This window comes from Sinocyclocheilus grahami, unplaced genomic scaffold, assembly GCF_001515645.1.
Source record: "Sinocyclocheilus grahami isolate Dianchi unplaced genomic scaffold, SAMN03320097.WGS_v1.1 scaffold59.1, whole genome shotgun sequence".
NCBI lineage: Eukaryota > Metazoa > Chordata > Actinopteri > Cypriniformes > Cyprinidae > Sinocyclocheilus > Sinocyclocheilus grahami.
The window spans coordinates 1,667,773-1,694,450 of NW_015505238.1; the positions used below are offsets into that span (position 1 = coordinate 1,667,773).

At 36.5% G+C, this 26,678-nt stretch overlaps 1 protein-coding gene across 1 annotated transcript in view; it reads right to left on the minus strand.

Moving 5' to 3' along the window:
- Positions 1-17,476: 17,476 nt before the first annotated feature.
- The window catches only part of ca10a (carbonic anhydrase Xa), a 214,252-nt gene continuing 205,050 nt past the window's right edge, over positions 17,477-26,678 (minus strand). The window contains exons 7-9 of the mRNA XM_016270998.1: positions 22,629-22,783; positions 21,555-21,729; positions 17,477-18,080 (exon numbers count right to left, since the gene is read on the minus strand). Of these exons, the coding sequence (XP_016126484.1) occupies positions 18,058-18,080; positions 21,555-21,729; positions 22,629-22,783 (353 nt within the window). The 3' untranslated portion in view covers positions 17,477-18,057. The remainder of the gene's footprint in view (positions 18,081-21,554; positions 21,730-22,628; positions 22,784-26,678) is intronic.

The following is a 26,678-nucleotide window of genomic DNA, read 5'->3' on the forward strand; positions in this document are numbered from 1 at the left end:
CAAACCTTCACAAACAGACATTGCAAAGCTGTGTGGTTGGGACTACAGCTCTTGACTTGCTAAAAGCATAGTTTCTTTTCATTATACCATGTGGACTTAAATGGATTGTGCTCTTGGGCACAGTAAGCATTGTAACATGCAGTGCATTCTACATCCTTTATTCCACTGAAATATATACATTTGATTCTGTCCACTTGTTAAGTCACGAGGCATGGATGCTCCAGTAATACTGTTTCTGTTTCTTTTAAGTGAAAATACTATCTCAATACCCATTTATGAGCACTATTCATCATCCTATATCAGATCTTTAAGCTAAGCTTTTAAAACATTCGGAACCCAAATGTTTTAACGATTCAGGTGCGACCATGTAAGCTTTTGGGAAAGTTGTGACTAGCTAGTTAAGATCTCTATACACCCTATACTCCCTTTTCATCATGCTACGATGATTAAACAGCAATTTACGTCACTGTACAGGAAACGCAGCCTGGAGCTGTCTGAGCCCAGAGTGCAGGGCTGTTTTCAGCTTAATTTTCAGTAATTGGAGGCTTAGCATGCTACATTTTTGAGTAGACTGACCAATGCTGCATTCCATAGGTTGCACTGGCTGTCATGTCCAAAGGGAGAAATTCATACTGTCTTCATTTGCTGATACTGATGAGGCCCCTTGAAGTGAAATCTTGATCTGAAACTTATGAAGGTAAGATGCGCAAGCAGCACTGCATGCAAAGCATTTGTGGGTCTGGTATGTTCCTTGCATTGCCCTTACTGCCCCTGGCTACTTTTTAATTGGATCTCCCTAGACATGTAAACATCACATTGAGTATGCAACAATGAACAACAGATAGGGGAACATAAAGTGAGTTGCTTTGTTAGTGCATCAACTATCGTTTATAAGGGCGGTCCACAGAGACACTCAAGGAGTTCGTGCTAATATGTCTAGAGGAGGTCAAGACATTTTTGTTAACAACAATTAGCAAGCCTTCATGTGATGGTAGATACAGTAAAGCACGGAAGTGGACAGGCTGAAATTTTTCAGCCTGTATTTTACAGGCTGACAGGAACGGGAAAAACTTTCAAGGGGGAGGTTTGTAGGGTTTCAATTCTGCCACCTAAATTGGTAGCAGCATTTGAGAGCCTATTATAATATCACAACTGGCCAGACATGGAGCTCTGACCAACCTAATATGAATGACCTACACTGTGCTGTATAACACAGGCCTGAATATTTATCAGATACCTGAGGAAAATGTCTGGCCTTTGTAAAATGGGCCAGCAACGGGCCTTTACTGAACAGTTAATTAATATTTATCATTCACAGCACAGTTGAAAGAAAGATAGGTGGGTCCTCAGGAAGTTATTTTTTGCTGACTATAGACTTTAAAGGCCAAATAATATTAGGGTAAGAACAAAGTGAGAGGTTGATGATAGTAGGTTGTCATGTTCTCCTCGCTTTTATGAAGTTTGCTTTTTTTACTCTGTCAGTAGTTAGCTTTACTTTAACAGCATATGTGTCAGTGATGTATATGAGTGTCTATATTAAAGAAAAATCTTTTAAACCTCTAGTTTAAATGCACATGCCAAGTTAGAAATGTACTTTGGCATTTTATTCACTGTTCTTAAGAAAAGTTTCATCATATTCACCCACACACAGACACTTGTTATATCAAATGTTGAAATATAATGTTTTCATGAATATTTTATGACTTTGATTTTGTGGATGGTCTTATAGAAGACTATACCAAACTACATATTAATGTATTTAATTATTTTAATGAAACTTCTTTTCTTCCTTATAGTATCAGCCTGATATTTTATGCCCCCAAGAGATATTAACATGACATTTTAATTCTGAAATTAAAAACATGTTCTCCATAGAAGACGTGTATTAAATTTAAATGTATGCATTGCATTTTATTTCTTTTTTTTGACAAATTTATGCTTTTTGTTTTTCTACAATACAGTGGTGTAAGCAACATATGAAAAAATAATCAAATGTTGCATGCAACTAGGGCAGTTGGTGTGTACATCGTTTCCCTTGTGCCACTGTGCCATTTCACGCCATTCCTTTCCTGTCATCACCTGAGATGAAGACAGGGAAGTGCAGTTGTAGGCTGAAGTGAGACCTAAACAACTGTGACATTGATGGCAAACCTCAGAATGCTTCCTTAAATCGACTGTTCCACTCTCCCCAATCATGTCCCCATTTATTAGTTTCAGCTCACTTCCTCTGACCCAATCTCGTGAAGAGGTATTTTACCGGGATTTTGGATTTTGACCAGCATCAATATTCTAATGGGTGGCAAGGCGATTATGCATGTGGATTAAACCTGGGCCAGATTATCCAGGTGAGTTGTGTCTCTGAAAACCTATCATTTTAGAGAATTAGACAAAAAGGAGCATCTCACCGCAGGCCAAAATGGCAAGCGTTTTGCAACTGCAACTTTTTTGTTACCTTTTTTCTTGTTTCACCTTTTTGGCACATTATAGTCACAGAAGAGAAGAGTCTCTGTGAGCTCAGGTGCAATGTTCTGCATGGTTAGCCTGACTGGATTTGTAGAAAAAGCTGTTAATGCAGACAGCTCTTGGATCAGAATTGACCTTTAATGGAGAAGTCAGCCTAACCCTATTTAGAGACAGGCTTATTCTCTGTTTACTTGTCAGAAAAAAAAACTGTTTAGACAAAGAATAAGGCACTGATATATTCTTGACTCTTTGCTGTGCTGCAGAGGGGGTATATTCACCTGGAAAATATGAGTTATCACAGGTCCATTTGCATTGCAGGATATAATAGAGCAGGACAGAACTGGACTGAAGAGCCTGAGCTAATTAAATACCCACATTGAATATTTCATCCACAGAATAAAAATTCTGTTATTTATTCACCCTCATGTCATTTCAAGCTGTATTTTTTTTTAAATAGGTTAAAACAAATCTTCACTAAAAGAATAATAAAAAATAGAATCTTCACTAAAGTTGAGAATCATGTTTGGTTCCATTAACAGTTCTAATACACACATTCTCCCGAACACTGTGTTGTTACTGACTGGTTTTTCATAATGCAGTGTGTATTGTTATTATTATTTATTTATATAAAAAAAATGTTTTTATTTAAATTGCACATTTTGCCAGTGGATTTCAATTATGCCACCTCGAATAACATTGAAAAACAAAAATCTGTGTACAGACTAGTGGTCGACCGATATTGTTTTTTTGACAGCCGATGCCGATGGGTGGGTGATGGCCGATATAAAGCCGATATAATTTTATTTATTTTAATTAATATTTAAGAAATTTGAAATCATTTGAAAATTGATAAAAAAATAAAAGTGTTAAATAAACATACTTGTACTTTAGATGACAAAGTATTTTTCACAAATAAATAAATATTTAATAAAAATATAATTAAAAAGGAAGTAAACACGGTAACCAACCGGGCACTCAGTATTCTGGGAAGTTTGTGTGCATTAATCATATTTTTTCAAATAAAGCCAAGGTAACACTCATTTTACATACAGCACACAGTGAAAATGACATGAATATGACAGTGGGCAAATGCATAAAGCGCAGCATAATTTAAAATCACAAGTTCAAAATGTGTCCATGGAGCGCGTCTCAATGAACACATGCACATCACATGCACACTTCACAAGATCTCACAACTGGATCCGACTAAGTTTGCAAGGTTTTTGAAATGAGATGTTTATAGATGTTTATTAAATGATATAAATGCGTATATGTTGATGGCAAACAAGAAAGTATTATAATGTTTGCCTTTCTATTACTAATAATATAAAAGCAATCATTATAAGGCTTTTTGTATACATTTTAATTCCTTTGTTTAACCGTTCTATCTGATAATTAGACAGACTTATATCTGTATTTATACAGAACTGTTAACGACAACGGCGAACAAGAGGGAGAATGTGAGCACTGTGTGTTCAGGCGCTGCCGTTCTCAGCACCGTCAAAATAAAAGTCCTGCCTCAAACGCATCGGCCAAACAGGAAAACTTATCGGCCGATGCGATATTTGAAAAATGCCAAGTATCGGCTGATATATCGGCCTTGGCGATATATCGGTCGACCACTGGTAGAGACACTTTTGCATGAAAGCTGAATGTATTTATTTTTTTAACTTGGTGGCTGGAGCACTACAAATAATGCATTCAAAGACATGAAATATTATTTCCAAGCATACTGTGCCTGTGAGTATATGACACATGGCATGATATCTGCTAATAATCCCACATGTATTCAAATCAGTTGCCAGGCCACCGGAATTTCTCCCGGTGCTCCCAATCCCGGCCATTTGTATAAGCAATATAGGCTATACTCTCAAAATATTATAACTTTAATCTCATAATTGCTACAACTTAATTCTTGTAATTTTGACTATTCTCAAAATGTTTTGACTTTATTCTTAAAATATTTCAACTTTATTCTCATAATTTTTACTTTATTCTCAAAATATTTAAATTTTATTCTCGTAATTTGTAACTTTCTCAAAATATTTTGACTTTATTCCCGTAATTTGAAATGTTTTTTTCTCAAAATATTGTGACTTAAATCTTGTAATCTTATTTTTTTTTTTGTCACAAAAACGCTGTCACTTTTTTTTTATATACATATATATTGCACAGACAAAACAAAACAAAAAACAGCATGTTTAAAACAGCACGAGAGCGAGTAAACAATATAATTTTTGGACAAATTATTCCTGAGAAAAACATCAATATGATTGAATCGTTCTTGAACTTGTATTAGTGGTTCCTGCCACCCACTCATGTAGTTTTAATGTCACTGTGCCCTTGAACACCAGGCTTAACCTCCATTTCCTCAAGGTGCATGATAGTATAACTGGCGCTGTGCTCTGATTTCTCTCGCTGTGTGTGTTTGTGTGTGCCCCGCAATCCTTAGATTAGACAAATTCAACCTCATTGACAGTGAATAAATATGTGACAGTACATTGTTAAAGGTTTAAATGCTCCCATTTGATTAGATGATTCATCCATTGAGCCAACAGGGCATAAAATAACTGTAATGACAGAGCAGGGGCAGAGTCAATTTTCTGGAATTATAATTGTTTAATTCCTGCATCAGGTCAATCTGAGATTTGTTCAAAAAGCAGAGCGTCTGTTACTAACACTTGGATTAAGGTATTATTCACAACCCATTGCTTGTGGCCTCATTAGTAGATCAGGTAAGGTGTCAAAGCTTGCCCTTTGCTTTGAATAACAGTTTGCTTCTGGGAGGCATGAACTTATTGTGCTGTGAAGTGTTGCACTCACAATAATTAAGAAAAGATAATTCAGTTTATAGTAGATACATGAGCACCATTCACTGTTAGAAATATTGTCTTGCCTGATTAATTGTGATCACACCACAGTTTTAATCAAATGAAGCAAAGAAATGTACTCTGCATAGGATCAAGTCAGTAGGTTACAGCCATGTATGAGTCGACATGACCTAATTTCGTGGTTAGATTCATGTTAATTGGTAGATTTAACATGCTATTGACACATAAGTATAAACACGTTGATGTACATGCTTCTTGTTCACACTATAATAATAATAATGTTTTTTTTTTTTACACAGATGTGAACATATAGGTCTGAGGTAATATCAGTGTACAGACTCCGTGTACAGACAGCATACTTTTTTATTTATTTAAAAAAGATAGATAAATGAACATTTCTTGTTTCAAGGCTTGTGCTATGGGTACAACTATCTTTTGCACTTGTTACTCTGCTGTTGCTAAGCAACCATCTCCAAGAGAACTACTGTCACTAGACGTGAATCTTATTAGTGTTTATTATAATGTTTTTTTTTTTTTAAGATCATGGTCATAAATAAGCATTTACATTTCTGCATTTTTAAAGAGCGAACAAAAGTTCTTGGCAGGAGGGACAAAACTAAAAGAGGAAATTTGTAAAGAAGAACTGTAAGCAGCAGAAATACACAGCTGTAGGATATCAGACCGAATCAGACAATCTAAGATTTGGTCAAAAACATGATTGAGGCACGAGGAGTCAAAACATTCCACAAGAGGCCCAAGACAACAGGATGTCATAAATCAGACCCGAGCATTAGCCAGTCTGAAGCAAGCCTAAACCACTCTGTCACAGAACAGTTTTCAACATTAACACAAAAGAACACTTATTGACAATTCCAAGGAGATTGTCAATTTTGGGGCAAGTTATCAAGAATAATGGTCAAAAGAGATGCACAGCGTGACCGTCTCATGGAAACATGTGATAGTGATCACCAGCTCTTCGGATTGACTTTTCCCCCCACCTAGGAGACAAAGAACAGACTTTCTGAAATTCCTTACAGACCTCTTAAACTCTGGTCCTCATACATTCACAGAATGGCACGGAAACTGCCTTTCCATGCACCTAAATGACACTAAAAGGACTCAAGCAACTAATCATTGCTATATATATATATATATCTCCATATTATGTATGCAACCTACATGTGACTTATCAGGTCTTAATCATTTATTGTGAATGTATTTTGAATAACTATTGAATAGTTTAAGAATTGCTATTCATGTTTAGTATGTGTGTGTTTGAATCTTCATGCTTGAAACGTTTATTCTAAATACATTCGTTGTCAAATGTATCATATTCTTATTATAAGAAATCATGTCCATTGACCTGTTTCCCTTACACAGCTCAGTAATGTAGTCAACTGCAGTGTTTGGAAGCCCATGTGTTGTTACAAGGTTCACATTTTAAAGCGCGATTAAAATGAGCTCAGGTGGTTTCAAATTTATTTAGACTTGGTAATAGGGTAACACTTTACACCATGGTCCCTTTAATGTTATTTAATTCATTAAAGGGGTCATGAAATGTAGAATCAAATATTTACACATAGAAGAGGTTACGCTACAATAAAACATGTTGTGAGTTTCAGACCTCAAAAGTAACTGTCCAGTTTGAAATATGATATGAATTATTATTTTCTACCCTTCTGAAATGCACAGATTTGAAATCGGGAGAATCGTGACATCACGATTTCCCCTCGATGTGCCGCTTAACATCATATAATCAAGGTATGGTACAATCAAGTGTGTTTTGAGCAACTCACGTCTGTCCATCAATCACAAGAGTGATACTGTTATGACTGTTTTTGATTAAAGGGGTCATATGATGCTTTTTTTAAAGATCATTATTTTGTGTATTTGGTGTTACAGAATATGTTGACATGCTTTAATGTTCAAAAAACACATTATTTTTCAAATACTGTACATTATTGTAGGTCCTCTATGCCCCGCCTCTCTCAAACTCTTCGTTTTCTACAAAGTAACATACTTACTGCAAGTCAGCGTAGGATTGAATATGAACCATATAACATAAAACTGTATTAATTTCTCTTATCAAATTGATTCAATGTGTTTCATTTTCCCTGTTTTCAATTACACTTTCCATCCCTGAAGGGACATGGTTATGGGAAAAAAAATATTAGAGGAGAAGAAAAATTCCATGTCATTGCTTTTGGTCCAATTACAAAACTTTTGTGTTCTATTGAAAAACGTTGTGATTTCTTGCAAAGATTTTCCGCTTTGTAACCAAATGCAAAACCGGTAATAGAAATAACATGAGGTGGGAGGAAATAATGTATTTAAATTCTTTCACCATTAGTTGGCAAATTTTTTATCTTATTTTTTAAAATTCCCCCCATGAAACTTTGTAGCAAAAGTTTTGCAAACAAATGTGACCCTGGACCACAAAACCAGTCTTAAGTCGCATTTGTAGCAATAGCCAAAAAAACATTGTATAGGTCAAAATTATCGATTTTGTAGGATATTAAGTAAAGATCATGTTCCATGAAGATATTTTGTAAATTTCCTACCATAAATATATCAAAACTTAATTTTTTATTAGTAATATACATTGCTAAGAGCTTCATTTGGACAACTTTAAAAGCGATTTTCTCAATATTTAGATTTTTTTGCACCCTCAGATTCCAGATGTTCAAATAGTTGTATTTCGGCCAAATATTGTCCTATCCTAACAAACCATACATCAATGGAAAGCTTATTTATTAAACTTTCAGATACAGAGATGTATAAATCTCAATTTCAAAAAATTTACCCTTATGACTGGTTTTGTGGTCCAGGGTCACAAATGCAAAATTTCTTAGGGGAACCCAAACAATTTTCACACAAACAGAAAATCATTGAAACATAATTTTTCCTCCCATCTCATTTTTTCATCACCTTGTCCCATTAGGGGCTCTGTAATTTTATTGTCATTTTTTTGACAACAAAAGCCAGTTCCTTAATGACAAAACAACAGAACAGAAATTAGTAACTTTTAGTAACATTATAGTAATATGATAAATTTAGTGATATTTTGTATGGTTTCCATCCTGTTTCAGAAAATTACAGAAATGGGTATGATATCATCAAAATTTCATAAAGTGGTTAAAATAAAAATTCAGTTGACACTTATGTAGGCTAACTCTTTGTCGCTGACTGAGCAAGTCTAGCTAATTTTCGGTCCTTTTATTTCCATCCTGTTATCTTTTTTGCCCTTCTATAATAATTTAGTTATAATAAATAAAGTATATGTCTAATCCTTTTAAGAGCATATTTCCCAAGGTCCAGTCCTTTTGCAGAAATACTTAAATAAAGAGCTGATTCACCACTGACAAGATGGGCTTTTAATAAAAATTGTCCGTCTACGCAGTAGAATGGAACTTTTTTTTTAATCGGTGCTAAATGACTAGAGAAAAAGTAGATGGGAAGGCGTTCATTACCTTACAGAAATTTTGAACATTTTCATGGTGCAAATGTGTGAAACCCATGTGATCACAAATAAAAATGAACTATAGCTGACAAATAAACCAGGAGATCTGGATGCAAGCCACGTGGAGAAAGAGTTCATTTATTTACATATACTACAAAGCTGGTTGAAATTCTTCTAAATAATCCTTCAAATTACAAAATAAGCATGCTCGTTTTTTAAAGTGCTACATACCAGGAGTGAACTAGGTTCTGCCCAGCTCAGTGTTTTTTGCAAAATTGTAATTGGCAAATTTGAGATTAAATAGACTGCACCACCAAGTACAGCAACAACACATCTCTCTTGATTCAGATCACACTCTCTTATCAAACACCGTATACTGTTCTGATGTGCACTGTGTTTCCAGTAAGTATAATGACTTGATTACTTAATTTTAGGGAATTAATTATTATTAATTCATTCAGGTTTTGAAAGTACTCGAATCTGAAAATTCAAGGTCCACCTGATTAAAACTGATTTAAAATTTGTTATTTTACACTTTAAATCAACGGTCGTCCAGCGAGCCGTGACCTCAGTATATTTTAACAAATTGAATATGCATTTTCTTTGGCCACAAGATAATACGTTCTTTGACAATTTGTAAGCTCTTAGAGAGGTAACGTGATATTTGGCAAGGGTTTGACTTTAAAATTATATGACACCAGACAATGATCCTTTATAAATGAAACACAAATTTTATTGGCTATTCTAGATTACATCAAAACTAAGCTAAAACACACATACACACACACACACACACACACACACACATATATACAGCTCAGAAAATTAAAGGAATGAGTTAACGGAGTTGCATGAAGTTTCAAAGTTCTACCACTCGTTTCCACGAGTGGTTTTAAATTCAACCCGAAAGAATCACAAAGCAGATATTTTTCTTATGTTTACTGCTTAAATTAGCTCGACACCAGTTCAGCAGAGATAAGATTTTGTTCGTTTACTTGCGTTTTGCTTTGGTTGACAGCTGAAAAGCTGAGATGATTTCCCGTTGCTGACGCAGGCTTCCTGGATGGCTGCTGAAGAGAAATTCCGTTGCTGATTGGTTGGTCGCTTTGGCGCCGGAATGACGTTTGGATGACGTCCTTTGGGGAAGCCCTCGTTGGGTTGGTTGGTTGCCGGGTTGTGGAAGAGGCTTCAGCAGTCCTGCTAAAAGCCTGAGTTTGCAAGACTTTAAGTTCTTTGAAGATTGCGAAGGTTCAACTGAAGTGTTTGAGTTCTTAGATGGTCTTGCTGTGTGATGTTACGGCGTGGGGGCGCTTTGTCGCGCTCACCCAGGTGAAAGCCAAAAGGTCTTGAGAGAGAGAGAGAGCGAGCGAGCCAGAGAGCTTTGTGTCCAATTTTAAGCAGGCTGACTTTTGTCCAGCCCACAGGTCGTTGTCCAATCAGATGCTGTTGCAGGGCTTAGCCACGCCCAATACTGTTCCTTATCATGCATGAATCCCATGTTTCCAGTGAGGTGTATTCCTGCAAGTTTGAATACCGTCTTATAAAGTGTCGTACAACACACACTGTTCAAAATAAAACATTTTCATCCATACCAAGGTTACTTAAATATCATGACCTTTCCCACAAGCTTAAACTCTGCATATCTGGCATACACGGAGTGCCTTTAATCACTTTATCTAAATAAAAGGGTATATACATATACTGTATATATATATATAGCATAACACATACAGTGGATACATTTTCACTACTTATGAGTTTTAAACGATTGTCTGTTAAAATCATCATGCAAGGTTCTGTTTCTTTTGTTGAAAGAGAAGTTTTGTAAGGGTTTCAGACAGTGGCCGGAAGCAGATGTTCCATGGGTCATGTGGCGTCACGCTCTATAGATTGAATCACATTATCACTGTTCCTTTAGGTCTGTTGTTCTGCAAGCCCGAGGGTGTGATTAAATCACTCATCCTTTTCCTGCTGGATATAATAGTTGCACTCATTGGTGGTCACAAGTCATCGGGGTTTCTATATGTTGTGAACAAAACTTTTCAGTCCTGATACAAAAACGCTTTGTTGTCTCCTGATTGGATTAATCTTTAATCACTCCTCTGAGTGGATGACGACAAGACCGGCAGGAAGTCGACCCAGAATATTGGAGTCATGTGCTGGGGTGATTGGTATAGATACCTCATGATGGCTGATAAGGGGGAGATCTTTAGATCCTTCTGTAATATTTCTGTTTCATAATTCACGTGGTGAATCCACAGCATATGGGGGCCTGTTTCACAAGACAGAGACCTTACATAAGCATTATGGATCCAGCGTTTCCTAGGCAGTAGATGTTGATGTCTGCATGCAGAGAGCTAGCGTGTTGGGGCCGCGTTTCTCTAGAGAGGCACCAGATGAAAATGACCAAGATCAGCACATCTGGCAGGGCTGCGCCTTTCCCTCTGTTTAATATGCACAGGAACCCACATGTATTGGGTGTAAAAACTGGAATGAATAATTGATGTGGCGTGGTGCCACAAAGCACTTTCTTTCAGCTAATTGGATTTAAAGAGAGAGAGGGATAAAATATTATCATTCAGCCTGTGTGCACCAAAATGGTCGGAGAGGTAGAGAATAATAGCATCTACACCCCACTCATTAATCCAGGTTGCCAACTTGTTAGAAGTTGAGTATTCGATATTTTAAGGGGCACTGGCACGGTATGTTCTGGCATAGATAAAAAAAACTCTGATTCTCCCGCCACTGACCTCCTTTACATTTTTTAGCGGCATCTAATTTGCTCAAACTCATGACTAATGCTGCATCTTTCCCAGCGATTCGTGTCACTCTCTGCGACTGTCGATGAGCAATGATCTTCAGAACAGGAAGGAGGACAATGCTCTCAGATGTAATGGTTGGGAATTACGTTTGTTAGGAAAGCCAGCCTAAAGATGAGAACAGAATATGAATAACTGTGGTTTGTGTGGACTGGTTTGGCTAGAGGGTAAAATATAAAATCTGGGTAAAATAATGAGATGTACAAAATAGAGGGATGTAAGTGGGTGGAGAGAGGGGGGGGGGGGTCAGAGAAAGCCAAAATGAGAGGAGAAACTCTGAAATGCAGCCCGATGGGCATCTTGTTTCTCTATACGTCAAAGAGATAAACAAGAGAGCATACAGTACATTGTGAGCTCTGCTGGGCTGTGAAAATAAAATCCCGGCGGACAGGAGAGAACAATTTGCAGCCATGCTCTTGTGAAAGGTTTCTTCAACATACTGGCAGGTGGGAGCATTCCATCTGTTGGATAATAAAAAAGTAAGAGAGAGTAAGTATAGGACAATAGAGACACACCACACTAATAACATGGTATAACATCACAATGTGTATTTTAGTTCAGCAACTGTAAAACCCGTATAGATTGCGGCGGTCCGTCAGTGCAGGCAAGGGAGGCTGATATTCCTCAGAATCATTCAGAATGAAACAATGCGATCAAATGAACAGTTTTTTTTCATCTATTCATTTACTGATGTGCATAACGCAGATGCCCAGGATTTTTTTAAAAGGGAAAGTTCACCCAAAAATGAAAATTCTGTGTTTAATTGCTTGCCCTCATGTCAAAGATTGACATGGAAGAGAAAAATTATTGAATATAGTTGTTACTTTTGTTTTCACAAAAGAACATCCACAAAATATTCTTGTAGCTTCATAACATTATGGTTAAACAACTGCTGTCACATGGACTATTTTAACGATGTCTTTACTGCCTTTCTGGGCCTTGAAAGTGGCAGTTGCGTTGCTGTCGATGCAGGTTCAGAAAGCTCTTGGATTTCATCAAAAATATCTTAATTTGTGTTCTGAAGACGAACAAAGGTCTTACTGGCTTGAAACGACATGAGGGTATGTAATTAATGACAGAATTTTTATTTTTCAACTATCCGTTTAATCACTCCGAGTAGTACATTGACCAATCGTAATGGGTATTCAAATGATGATTGGAAAAGTTGGTGATTGGAAAGATTATACCACAATGTGAATTATTGAGACTTTATATATCAGCGAGACATATCAGCCTTCCCTGGAAAATTCCTTCATAGATCACTAGTGTTTTTGGAGAAATAAAGAGAGATATAAGAACTGAACAAAAGGGCAGGGGCCATAAAAACAATGTAGAAAATATGTGTTTGAACCTCCTGAACCATTAGTAAGAGAAGCAAAAAAAATGGCTATGAAGCTCTTTAGAGCCACAGTTTTCAAGTTACCCTAACACTATACTACCAAAAAGAAATTGTCTGGCAACACTTTTCAATATTTATGAGAGGGAATGCATGTGGCTTTCTTGGCCCTAATGCTTGTTTTCATTGGATTACAAAGCAAGGATGACTAGCAACGATTGTCTTCAGGAGAAGCTGAGTGGCAACCATGAGAGAGCACATTCTTTCAAAGACTGATAGATTTCAAAGAGTTTACCAGTCACCTGCAGGCACTGGGAATCACAATGAGAAGCTGGATGTGTTTTAGGATGTGATTACAATTTTTTTTTTTAAAAACCTATGTAGAAAGGAAAGAGAACACAAAACAGCACATAGAGGAAAAAATCATGACTGAATTACAGCAAGAGACCTACTGGGTGAAAATCTCATGTGAACATGTCCAGGTCACATTTAACTCACCATTTCCATATACATATACACGCACACACCCACACACACACACACACACACCCCTAGTATATTCCGATTGATCGGCTACCAATCACTATCGGCCGATAATCTCTTTGGGATGATTGATAGGCAGTCTCTAAAAAGGCCGATCTCAAAAATCTGATCTCAAGCGGATGACACGCCTGCCGTGAGAGGTTTGCAACGACATGCACTGTCTCTGGCTCTGTCCGGCGTGGGTGAAATACTTGTAATGCAGAAAGTGAGGTACAATTCATATTCTTCATTAAATAACCTATAAAGTCATTTGAAAACTTTCTGTGAGACATAATTTCACAAACAGCGTGAGTGAATCACCCGCACACGCACTCTCTTTCTCAAAATGCACAAATGGCTTCAAATCATGTCGCGTCAGCGCTATAAGCGAGCTGCACGCTGCACAGTTTACACAGGAATTGTCACTTGCACAATTGAGGCAGTGTTGCATCGTCACTAAAGTGTATAAATTGCATTTCTTTTTAATTCTTGCCAGTGTTTAAACCATTCAGCGCTCGCATTATATACAGTGCCGCTTACTAATATTGGCACCCTTGGTAAATATGAGCAAAGGTGGCTGTGAAAATAAATCTGCATTGTTTATCCTTTTGATCTCTAATTCAAAACATTTGCAAAATTCTAAATTTTCATTGAAGTAAAATAATGGGAAGTGGGGGGAAACTCACATTATGAAATAAATGATTTTCTCTAGTTCACGTTAGCCACAGTTATTGGCACCTATTGCAACGTCCTTTTCCCAAGATAACAGTTCTGAGTTTTCTCCTATAATGCCTGATGAGTTTGGAGAACACCTGATAAGAGATCAAAGAACATTCCTTCATCCAGAATCTCTTCAGATCCTTCAGAAAACCAGCTCCATGTTGGTGCTGCTTCTCTTTAGTTCACCACACTAATTTTTTATAGGGTTCAGGTCAGGGAACTGAGACAGCCATGGCACAAGCTTCATTTTGTGCTCAGTGACACATTTTTGTGTTGATTTTGATGTTTGTTTTGGATCATTGTCCTGATAGAAGATCCAAACATGGTCCATTATAAGATTTCTTACAGAGGCAGTCAGGTTTAGATTTTTTTTATCTGTTGGTATTTGAATCCATGATGCCATGCATCTGAACAAGACGTCCAGGACCTCCGGCAGAAGACAGGCCCACAACATTATAGATCCAGCAGTATATTTAACCGTGGGCATGGGGTACTTTTTATCCCTGTTTGTACTAAACCCATCTGGTGGGTTTGCTGCCAAAAAGCTTTTTTTATGTTTCATCTGACCATAGAAGCCAGTCCCATTTGAAGTTCCAGTCGTGTCTGACAACTGAATATGCTGAAGTTTGTTTTTGGATGAGCCAGGAGTTTTTTTCTTGAAACCGTCCCGAACAGCATGTGGTGATGTAGGGGCTGTTTGATATATATTTTAGGCTTTCTGACCCCAAGACTCAACTACTGTCTGCAATTCTCCAGCTGTGATCCTTGGAGAGTCTTTGGCCACTCAAACTCTCCTCCTCACTGTGCATTAGGATGATATTGACACACATCCTCTTCCAGGCAGACTTGTAACATTGTTAGTTGATTGGAACTTCTTAATTATTGCCCTGATGGTGGAAATGGGGGTTTTCAATGCTTTAGCTCTTTTCTTACAGCCACTTTCTATTTTGTGAAGCTCAACAATCTTGTTCTGTACATCAGAACTATATTCTTGGGTTTTACTCCTTGTGATGGATGATTAAGGGAATTTGGCTTTGTGTTCCTCATATTTATAATCCTGTGGAACAGGAAGTCTTGGACAATTTTATGTTCATAATCAAGTGTGCTAAAAAATGTAAATATGAATAGGAATATACTTCAGAGATATTTTACTCATAAGAATTTCTAGGGGTGCCAATAGCCAACATGCATTAGAGAAAAACATTTATTTCATAATGTGAGTTTCCCCCCACTTTCAATTGTTTTACTTCAATGAAATTTTAGAATTTAGTGAATTTTTTGGATGAAAGATCAAAAAGATAAATGATGCAGATTTATTCACAGCTGCCTTTGCTCATATTTACCAAGGGTGCCAATATTAGTGGGTGGCACTGTACATACACACACACATATAGAGGTAAATCCTATTCTCAGTTGTATTTCTTATTTAATTCTCTTTACTATATTTACTATATGTGACCCTGGACTACAAAAGTCTTAAGTCACTTGGGTATATTTTTAGCAATAGCCAAAAAAACATTGTATGGGTCAAAATTATACATTTTTCTTTTATGCCAAAAATCATTAGGATATTAAGAAAAGATCATGTTCCATGAAGATATTTTGTAAATTTTCTACCATAAATATATCAAAACTTAATTTTTGATTAGTAATATGCATTGCTAAGGACTTCATTTGGACAACGTTAAAGGCGATTTTCTCAGTATTTTGATTTTTTTTTTGCACCCTCAGATTCCAGATTTTCAAATAGTTGTATCTCAGCCAAATATTGTCTTATCCTAACAAATCATCAATGGTAAGCTTATTTATTCAGCTTTCAGATGATGTATAAATAAAAAAAATTGACCCTTATGACTGGTTTTGTGGTCCAGGGTCACATATTACTATATACTAAAAAAAAAATATATATATATATATATATATATATAAATATATGCATAAAGGCCGTACAAAATACGAATATTTTATTTATAATATAATTATAATATCTAATTTTGTGTTTTGCATTACAATAAAATAGAATAAGATTTAGGGGGCAAAATCAATATACTTCTCAGAAAATATCGCTATGCAAAGAATTTTTTAAAGAATTTATTCAATTCAGTTTCCTAGTTCTCATTTCTAAAATATGATCTGAACATGTTATTGACAGATTTTGTGCAAATTACAACCTAAGAGAAATCTCTCAAGATGACGGTTGTTATTGACATTCAAAATGATTGTTATTATTGGTTGTTATAGATGTTTGTCCAGGAAATGCCATCTGACCACATTCACTGTCTTTTATGCCTTTGAGCATCTGGCCATTTGTGTCTCCATGGACTTTTAATAAAAGTCTTACATCATTTCATGCAGCAGATGCTGCACTTAAATTCCCTGAGAGCCAAAGACCTTTTCATTGCCTTATTAATGTAATATCATTAATATCCTCTGAACATCTGAGTGCCGCCGCCTCAGATTTGTGATATTTATCGTCCTTGGCAGGAGCAGGTATCACAGAGAGGAAAAGTAAGTGTGCTCCACTGAGATATACTGTATGGGAGGTGTTTGAGTTCGGGGGTGATTATTTGTCAAGAGTTAAACACAGGGAGTATTTATCTATCAAAAGGTTTAATTCTGTTTCTTCCACTGCAGGCCTGATAGAAAAATGGCCACTATAACCATGAGTGCTTGCTGTTGAAACTTTCTGCCTCTCGTTATCTTTTTATTAGCCATCTGTTAGGTACCGAGATAAAATACTAGAATCACAGGCCGTTTTTCCTCACACTAGGGTTAAAACAGGAGGTATGCGTCATTGATTGAGATATAATTAAACCAAAAGGTGGTGTGGGGGGATCAATGCGGCTTTCTCTCACTGATGGCAACGAAGTCCACAGCAAATCAACACTGCAGTGTTTCTTGAAGCAGCTTCTTCCCCATTAAACGCATTAGAAATCATCTCACCAACAAAATAATGCGTTTTAAACCAGCTGATTCAAGTGAAAAATTAAACGAATCACCTTTAAGCAGCTCCTAAGACGTCCACACCAAACTCCGAGCAAATGTATGCTTTTCTTCTTTTTTGAGGATATTTAATGCTTATGTAAAACAAATTCATTTTACATGGGCAGTCAAAGACATTGAAAAATATTTACAAAAATTAACTTTCCAAACACATTTATTGGGCCGATAACATTAATCAAACACAGTGTATGACCATTGTAAACAATGAAACAGAAAAAAGGCATCAGCTCTGCTCCAGAAAGTGCGCCAAGCGTAAAATATTTAATTTTTTTTTTCATTTATTTTTCCCTCTGATATTTTTTTTTTATGTTTATTTGTGTCTTTACATATTCATTTTCAGCATGAATAATTTTATTTACAAGGCCAAGACTTTTTTTTTTTTCACAGACATCACTCCATAGTCATAGTTTTTTTAGTCTTGACAATAAACCTGCAAGGCTGCCTCTCCCTCCTCTCCACAGCGTGAGCGAGAATAAAGATTGAGAATGCAGTTATGTTTCAAGGATGGTTCTGTATTGGTAGGGTGGTTCAATGTCCTGTCCCTTTTGCCCAGATTGGAAGCAAGTTGTCCATATGTACAAAGGCTAAAAACACTCAGTTCCATTTGTGAAGAGCCTATGAAATAAATGTTATATTTTTTGTTAGTGTTTTTCCCAAAAAAGGTATCAAAACATTTGTGTAGTTATAACTGTATGTCACTAGTTTTGATTGGATGTATGAAATTGGATCTCTTTGCCATGGGTGCAAAGTCTCTTCTTGCTGGGGTTTGGTTGTTTTTCTTTACAACATCATGACTGTATCTGGCAGGACATATGTCAGTCTTCATTCTGTACTGATCCATGAGCATTTCTCTTTGTTCTTTTTCATGTTGTTAGTGTTCTTGGGCTGGTCCGCATTCTGGCTCTATTTCAGCAGCCATTCGTTCACTGTAAGGGGAAAAAATACAAAAATATAATGTTTATTATCACACTTCACTGTACTTCACTGATCACAGATTGAGATGACCTTTTCTGAACAATCCATCACCTTACTGGTTTGTGCAAAAAAGGACTAAAATATGAACATCATGTTCTAGGACAAAAATCAGAAGTTAAAATCACTACAAGTTTGTTAACTGGATGAAGAACACACATTAACTTATCTGAACATTATCCCATTATCTAATGTCCAACAAGAAACATTTTAGCAAAATGTATAGCCAGAATAGCACAATGTGAAGTCAGACCCATTGCACACTCATTTACTGAAGTCTGAGAGGTTTAACAGAGACTCGCTTGTTCTATTAAGGACAGGACTTAATGCAAAACACAATTTTCTAGCATTTACAGATAAGGATATAAGATTTAGACCATGTCTACATTTAGTGTTTTTCTCAGTCGCTTTTGGTATACATTTCTCAGATCCCAACTGAAATTCTCAAAACTACTTGTTCAACCTCCACATCATTTAGTCATTCGTCACATCATAAAATCAATTTCTCATACTTTTTAACAAATTGCCAATGCTTTAGTACATTATGTACAATTGTCTGCCGTTTCCTACATTATTCATTGTTTGTCATGTTAATGAAAACATATTATATTTGATGTGTTGAATAGTCATTATCAGTGGTTCAAACAAGCGGTTGAACTAGTTGTCATAAACTGTCAACCATATTTTCTATACATTTATATTACACTTGTTTTTGTAAATGTATCCTGAATTGATGAATTACACGGGTGAATCTTGAATTTCACTAATGAAGGGAAATGTAAAGTGGTAGATCATTCAGTTCTCTCATAGGTGCATCAAACAAACCTTCAATTATAAAGCATAGCCTATATAGATTGAGCACAACACAATAATTTATAACGTGTGTGTGTGTGTATATACTGTATATATACAGTGGTGTGAAAAAGTGTTGGCCCCCCTCCTGATTTCTTATTTTTTTGCATTTGTCACACTTAAAAGATTCAGATCATCAAACTAATTTTTATATTACACAAAGATAATGCAAGTAAATACAAAATGCAGTTTTAAAATGATAATTTCATTTATTAAGGGATAAAAGCTGTACAAAACCTACGTGGCCCTACGTGAAAAATTAATTGCCCCGTCCTGTTAAATCATGAAAGAACTGCAATTAACCACATTATTTTAGAAAGCTGACTTAAATTTCACTAGCCACACGCAGGCCTGATTACTGCCAGACCTGTTGAATCAAGAAATCACTTAAATGGAACCTGTCTGACAAAGTGAAGCATGCTTAAAGAGCAACACATCATGAAGAAATTTAAGAACAGATGAGAAACAGAATAGTTGCCATGTATCAGTCTGGAAAGGATTATAAAGCCATTTCTAAGGCTTTGGGACGTCGCCTTGTATGATATAGTACTTTAATTTGTTTTTCAGACCACCAGTTAAAGAGTAGGCCTAACTGTCCAGTCTCTTGCAATCAATATCACAGTAATGTGTAAATTTGTACTGTTGAAATTGCAATGCCATTCATAAAAAGAGCAGCATTGTGCATTTTCAATCATGAAAACCTGAGCCATAGTTCAGGAAATACAGAGTACACTGTTACTGACAACATGGTTAAGCATTTGACTATCTTGTATCTTGTTTGTGAACAATGACACAGTGGCTTGTCATTCTGATGGCACTGGTGTGTCCATTTACAAATGCTTCTAATAGATGAACCAAGAATTATGAGCAAGTTACAGGCTTTTGCAGGTAATCGATTGTGTGGTGCTGTTTGTACAAATTGTTTAGAGAAATGCACTTACTGGTTTACAGATGTTAAGGCACGAGGATGAGTAATTAATGACAGAATTTTAATTTTTGGGTGAACTATCCCTTTAACAGTTTAGTCTGATACATATGCAAAATCAAACTCTCAATATACACAGTGTTGTCTCACTATGCTTGAAAATGACCAATATTTGACTCTTTTTTTTTTTCAAGCTCTAGCTCATGTCCTGTAAGAATCTGTAACATTGTATTCATGTTCATTGTGCAGTTTCCCAGAATTACAATTTTCTCTTGCACTCTGAATATCACCACCTCAAGCTAAAATTTAACATTCAATTAGCCTGCAGACACCTCACTGTTCTAGCAACAAAGGATGTGTCTCCCTGGTTAAGATACATGACCTCAGATGCCAAACCAACACTAATTAAATGCCTCTATCCGTTCCTTCTCCAAGATATTTACATCTTTTTACAACTCAAATGTAATAAAAGGAAGGAACCTTTTTTGTATCGCTCATTTACCCACTGGGGTGGTAAATCCAACCTCTCGAACAAATGCAGCACAACTCTGATTCATCACTTCACTGCTGTATCGAGAGTACAAGAGAATTCTCCATAATTACATTTTGTGATAAGAGCAGGCTCAATATAAGAGCCTTCTTTTCCTTGTACATGATGCTTTAGTGCTGAAACAATTTACAACAACATCTCAGGCATTCTGGTAGAAGCACAAACACATCTTATGATGCCCATGGACTTCTGCGTTACTGAGAATCTTAAACCTCTTAGACAAGCTCAGTCAATAAATGATGCATGGTCAAGAGGAGATTACCAGTAATTATCTAAACACTTTTGACAGGATGACAAGCGAGTTTATTTTTTATATAAAATCACTTCTCTATATACATGACGCATTTAAGAAAAAGGGTAATTATACGGTTGTTAAATATTTGCTCATAAACTGCATAATTCATTTCACTCATCTAATATGTACAAAATGCTTGTTTACTTGCATGTGCTCATGTTTTTGAGTGTTGTATAAAATATAAAATCACTTCTCTATATACATGACGCATTTAAGAAAAAGGGTAATTATACGGTTGTTTACGGTTGTTAAATATTTGCTCATAAACTGCATAATTCATTTCACTCATCTAATATGTACAAAATGCTTGTTTACTTGCATGTGCTCATGTTTTTGAGTGTTGTATAACAGTACAACTTACCTTAAATCACATTAGCTCTATTATGAAGCCTAGTGAGCAATCTGGTTGCCTACTGCCAGCATATGCGGCATACTAACAGTCATGGATCCTTATAAATGTTTTCTGAAAGTGTTGCAATCATTTCTTTTGAATAAACAACCATAGCTTGTCTTTACATATCACCAAATACTTAAAAAGGTGAAAAGTGAGGAAAATAGAGGAAAAGCCATTTATTATTGACACACCTTTTCAATAGTCAGCTAGAAACTAAACTGTAACTTTTACTCAGTAACTTTAGCGAACCTGTTCATTATGACCAACAATGTTATTCTGCCATGGAGCCAGCGTTGTTTTGGAGAAGTAAATGATGAAAGCTTTAGAAACACTTTTAGTTTGTCATGGGCTGGTTTAGTCTCTAATTCAAAGTGGGCTGAGAGATCACAGGAGGAAGCACAGAGACACTGACCTCGGTACTGTAACTTCTGTGCCCTATTGTTGGGGCAGTCCTTGCCCTGCATGCTGAAGTTGATGTTGGTGCGGATACAGCGGTTGTTCAGAGGCTGTACTGGGCGCACGTTGTCACTCATGCTGAGGAATATCTGCGAGGGCTGGTTCTGACTTAGCAGTCGCATGGAGTGCATCTGTAAGGATGACACAGACGGAGCAGACCTTTTATATCGACTCTCTGATGGCAGGTCAGGCAATTATCACACAGTCAATCCAATCCTAACAGACCCGCATCAAAAAGCGTCTGGGGAGCTACATGAGAGTGTCATTCAAGAAGAGATTATATTACATGTCATCAAAACAGTGTATCTGCAGGTTCAAAAGTGAGGCATTCTGCCTTTAAGAAGATTGCCGTTAGCTGAATCCATAAAAATTGATTCTTGGATCAAGTAAAGAACACTGAAAGATTTACTTAATTATTCTATTTGTTTGTTTACTTGGTATTCTGGAGTTCTGACAACTTTCAGTAACTCAACTAATGCAGCATTTCTATTATAATAATCTGTGTTTTTTAAGTCTTCAAGCAGAGCTGATGACATGGATTAATGCTTTTTTTTACGCTGAGAAATGGTTTTGTTGTTCAGTCTCATTTCCTACCTTCCCAGCATGTACTTGGCATGAATAATTAATATGGTTGCATTGTGTGACTGTTTTCCGGTTTTATTTACACTGTTGTTGTCTTAAGATGTCTGGATGAGTTTGTTCCTTCACTTAAAATGATCAGGTAGTTGTCATGTTTCATGCAGTCTTGTTGTCTATTTGGGATTTTAAGTTATTTCACTAGTTTTGTGTCTCGAGATTGATAATCATATAACTTATGATTGATAATCATATAAGTTCTTAAAAGTATTTTAATACAACTACTTTATTAACATTACTAAATCTAAATAGATAATTAGATTGCAGTGTAGCATTTTAAGTTCAGTCAAGAGGTTTACATAAAATAATTTTGTAAATGAAATTAAAAAAAAATTCCCTGCAAACTTATTTCCATTTTTTTAAAGGTTTACAAATACCTCATTTATTTATTTACCTGCATCTTTGTGACGTAAATTGGCTTGTTCATCAGAATCCAAGTTGCAGTCTCGTAGCATGGTGGGATTGTCATAGACCCTTCGTAAGTGATAAAACTTGCCGTCTCTGGATAAACCTCCTCAATGTTTAGCCCCGAGAGAAGGTACGCATCATCTACACAAAAAGAGTGAAAAAAATGTTGTATCAATTAAAACTCATCTAGATAGCCAATTCGCGAACATAAATTTGTCATTTTCCGTAATCAAAATAGTGCACTTTCCAGCCAAGTCTTCATCCAAAGTCAAAATTCAATATATTAAGTAACAAAAGAATGTCTTGAAATGATGTCCAAACAACAAAAGCAAAACAGAAAGCAACAATAGTAACCAAACAATTTTTTATCTTTGCTTGTCAACTGTTATTTTCAGGATTTATGCATTGCCTTTGATTTGTTGGACGAGTGGTGACAGCATATGCTATTTTGACTTCACAATAGCGGGCCAACATGAGATAATGTGGCACTGAATTTATGAGGAACAGCAATATTGAACCCACCGTCACTGACAACAGACAAGTAATAGTTTCCGACTCACGCCAGCCAGAGGAAATAGTTTGTTATTCTCCCTCTATCCCATTGATTACCACTCTATCTCTATCTCCCCGCATGTTTGCCATTCCACCGGCGTCATCGCACAGAACTTTGATAGCTTTGGTGGCATAAATAATTCCTTTTGGCTGTGGAGGAGGGGGATACGTTTGAAAAATACATACGCTAGCTCCACTGCCGCTGCAGCAAAGGCTGGTAGTAGTGCGTTTCCAAAGATTCAAGCGGGAACAGAGCGGGAGACCGGAGAGGCAGGTTGGAGGGGGCTCTGACAGCTGTCAAAGCCTACGCTCCTCTGCCCTCCTCCTGGCAGTGCTGTCGAGTCTTCCCTGAGCTCAGCTAGCCTGTGTTCATGCACCGCTGCGGCCTGGGAGACACGCACCAGCCACCAGGGGTCAGAACATTTTATCTATTCATCCGCTCTTTCCCCACCTCTATTAATTCAATTATGAAGGCCTTTTTTCAAAAGTCCCTCTGGTGAATTAAAGGATAATGCCATGGAACATTTCCACCACACTGCATGTCAGCTTCGGCCATGAAATATTCCCAAACTAGAAAGTGGTTTTAGTTCTCAAGGCTGAATACATTTGCTACTCAACACCTTTACTTGCTCAAATCTTGTGCCTTCAAACTGCTGCTGTCAATCAATAATTAGCATGAATGTTTGGTATGAATTGTAGAACAACGCAGTCCATTACAAAACAGCCTATCAGAAGAGTTTCTCTGCAGCTGAAGAGAGCAAAACTAATAACACATTGTCATTTCTAATGCTTCAACCACTGTGAGGTTTATGTTTTTTTTTATAGAAACTTTACGGATTTGTCATAATATGCATTTATAAATGTCAAATGTATTTTTGTAGGCCAACCTGGAAGTTAGCATCACCTTGGTTCCCAGTTGGATCTTTCCATTGGGTTTTGGTTTATTGCAGAAAATCTTCCCAAATGAACTCAAATTTTATGTATTTTGAAACCAAAGGGCCAGATTTACGAAACAGGACAAATTAGCATTAGAGCGCAATTCCATAAAAGCGTCGATGGGAGGCGAAAATTCTGCGGGTGATTTACTAACAATGCACACATTAAAGAACACAGACGCAGCCAGACAATTTCCATAATGACCAGCACAATCTACCAAGAGCAGCACAAATTACTGACTGCTTTAAAGTACCCCTATTATGGGTAATGAAAGGTTCATGTTTTGGGAGTTCCCAACAACAGGTTGCATGCAAGGTCACAAAACAGTTTCATTGTCTTATAATATGCATTTATTTTTACCTTACTTGCTCAACGACTACCAAATGATCTGCTCAACGATTCATTTTCTAAACCCCTCCTTTGCGTGATGCTAATCTGCGGTGATTGGTCCGATTGGTCTCATTTTCATTTCATCATGCCTGTAATGCCTGATAAAGCAGCATTTGTGAGCGCAGTGCTGCTTTGTGTACAGCCATTACTATGGAAACAGCTATTTTTACAGCTTCAAAAGGGCACCTAGTGGCAAAGAATGAATTTGCATTTTCTTTCAGACTAACGCGAAAAGACCAACAAGTGGGCGGGCAATATGCTAATGTTTCATGTTGACGTCAACATGAAACGGCTTGGGATTTGTTTTAAAAACGACTCGTTTCAATGATTCAGAGTCGACTCTTTCTTTTGAGAGACAATAAATTTACACACAGTGCACTTTCAGATTTAAAGGGGTGGTTGATTGCAATTTCACTTTTTTAATGTTAGTTAGTGTGTAATGTTGCTGTTTGAGCATAAACAATATCTGCAAAGTTACGAAGCTGAAAGTTCAATGCAAACGGAGATATCGTCTTTTAAAATTCTGGCAGTTTAATGCCTACAAAAACGGCTGGTAGGGACTACAACGAGTTACTTCCCTGGTTTATGACATCACAAACCCAGATAAATCCCGCCCTCAGGAAAAGACAGCAAAGGGGGCGAGGCCATGCTGCGCTGCTTTAGAGAAGAGGAAGAGAAAACTAGGGGTGCACGTAAAAATCTATTCATATATGAATCGCGATTCGGTCTTCTAACGATTCAAATGGATTCACAATTTTCAAAATCAATGTTCTAAAGCGTCCCCCTGCTCTGCGCACACACTCTGCATCTCTCTCTCTCGCTCTCATTCAGCTCAGCTCCAACAATTAACTGTTCCAATTATACACTTATTTTCACATAGCTATGAGAAGCGTTATACATGGACGCGCGTGCAGTTTCCGTACTGTTTTAAAGCTTTAATCAGGATAAAAACGTATATTAAAAGCTAACATAATCAGTAGCATTTACAAATAACAGCATATCTAAAAGTATGAGACAACAACAAATTAAAAACATAGGCCTAACATTAAAAGCCGTGCTTGCACAGGTTCTGCACGATCCTCTTCAATAATATCCTCTGCTTCACAATCGAGCTCAAACTGATAAGCGATATTAAGGATGCCATTGTTTACATTACAACCGGAGCACATGCGCTGAGGTGAGGGGCGGGATGTTTAGACTAGGGATGCAACGATTATAGATTTTGTTGGTACGATTATTGTCTGAGGAATAATCACGGTTTTACGATTATGATGATTATTATGCATTTATTCATTTCCCAACATTACTAATGTATAAAATCACATGAACACTCTTTAGATATTAAAGTGTTATTTATTGCTGGCTTTTGAAACAGAAATAACACAGTAACCAACAATACAGCAAAAAATAATAATAAACAAAAGACAAACAAAAGTCCATCTCTCCCATTGGAATTAAAAAAAGGTGACCTCTGCTCTGTAAACATCCATGACAGTATTTCTCTTTTGAAAATAACAAATGGAAATAGATCACAAAAGTATTTAATGTTTTCAGTTTGTACATGCCAATCACAACACACTGGGCGAGCTAACCAATCAGAGCCCATCGCCTATTTCTGAGGGCGGGTCTTCATAAAGACAGGAAAAGATCAGCCCGTTTCTCAGAGAAGGGACAGAGCGGAGCCATTAAACCATTACAAAATTCCTTTTTGTTTTGGACATTATTCCAGTAGGAATTACTGTTGTTCTATTGGTTGTCATCTGCCAGATTACATCCCACCAATAGAATCCATCAAATAGACACCATTATAGTTTACATTAAAACCAAACAAATTCCCATTATAACCCTGAAATCCATTAAATTTGTTATTGTGTTTTGGGAGGGGTTCTATTGTTTTTTTTTTCAGCAGGCAAGATTATGATGGTATAACTACTTTTACAGAATTAATTTAATTATTGAATTTCACTGAAAATATTTATTTTTTTATAAATAAAGAACTGTATTTCTTAAGTCAATTATTAAAGTATTACATATGTTACATAGGCTGATTTATTCATTTTAAGTATTTGGGATTTTAAGAACAAGTGGAAAATGTGCTGAATGTTTCATTTCATCCAAGTGAAATTAGCAAGCAGTTAGACTGAATTTACATTCGTTT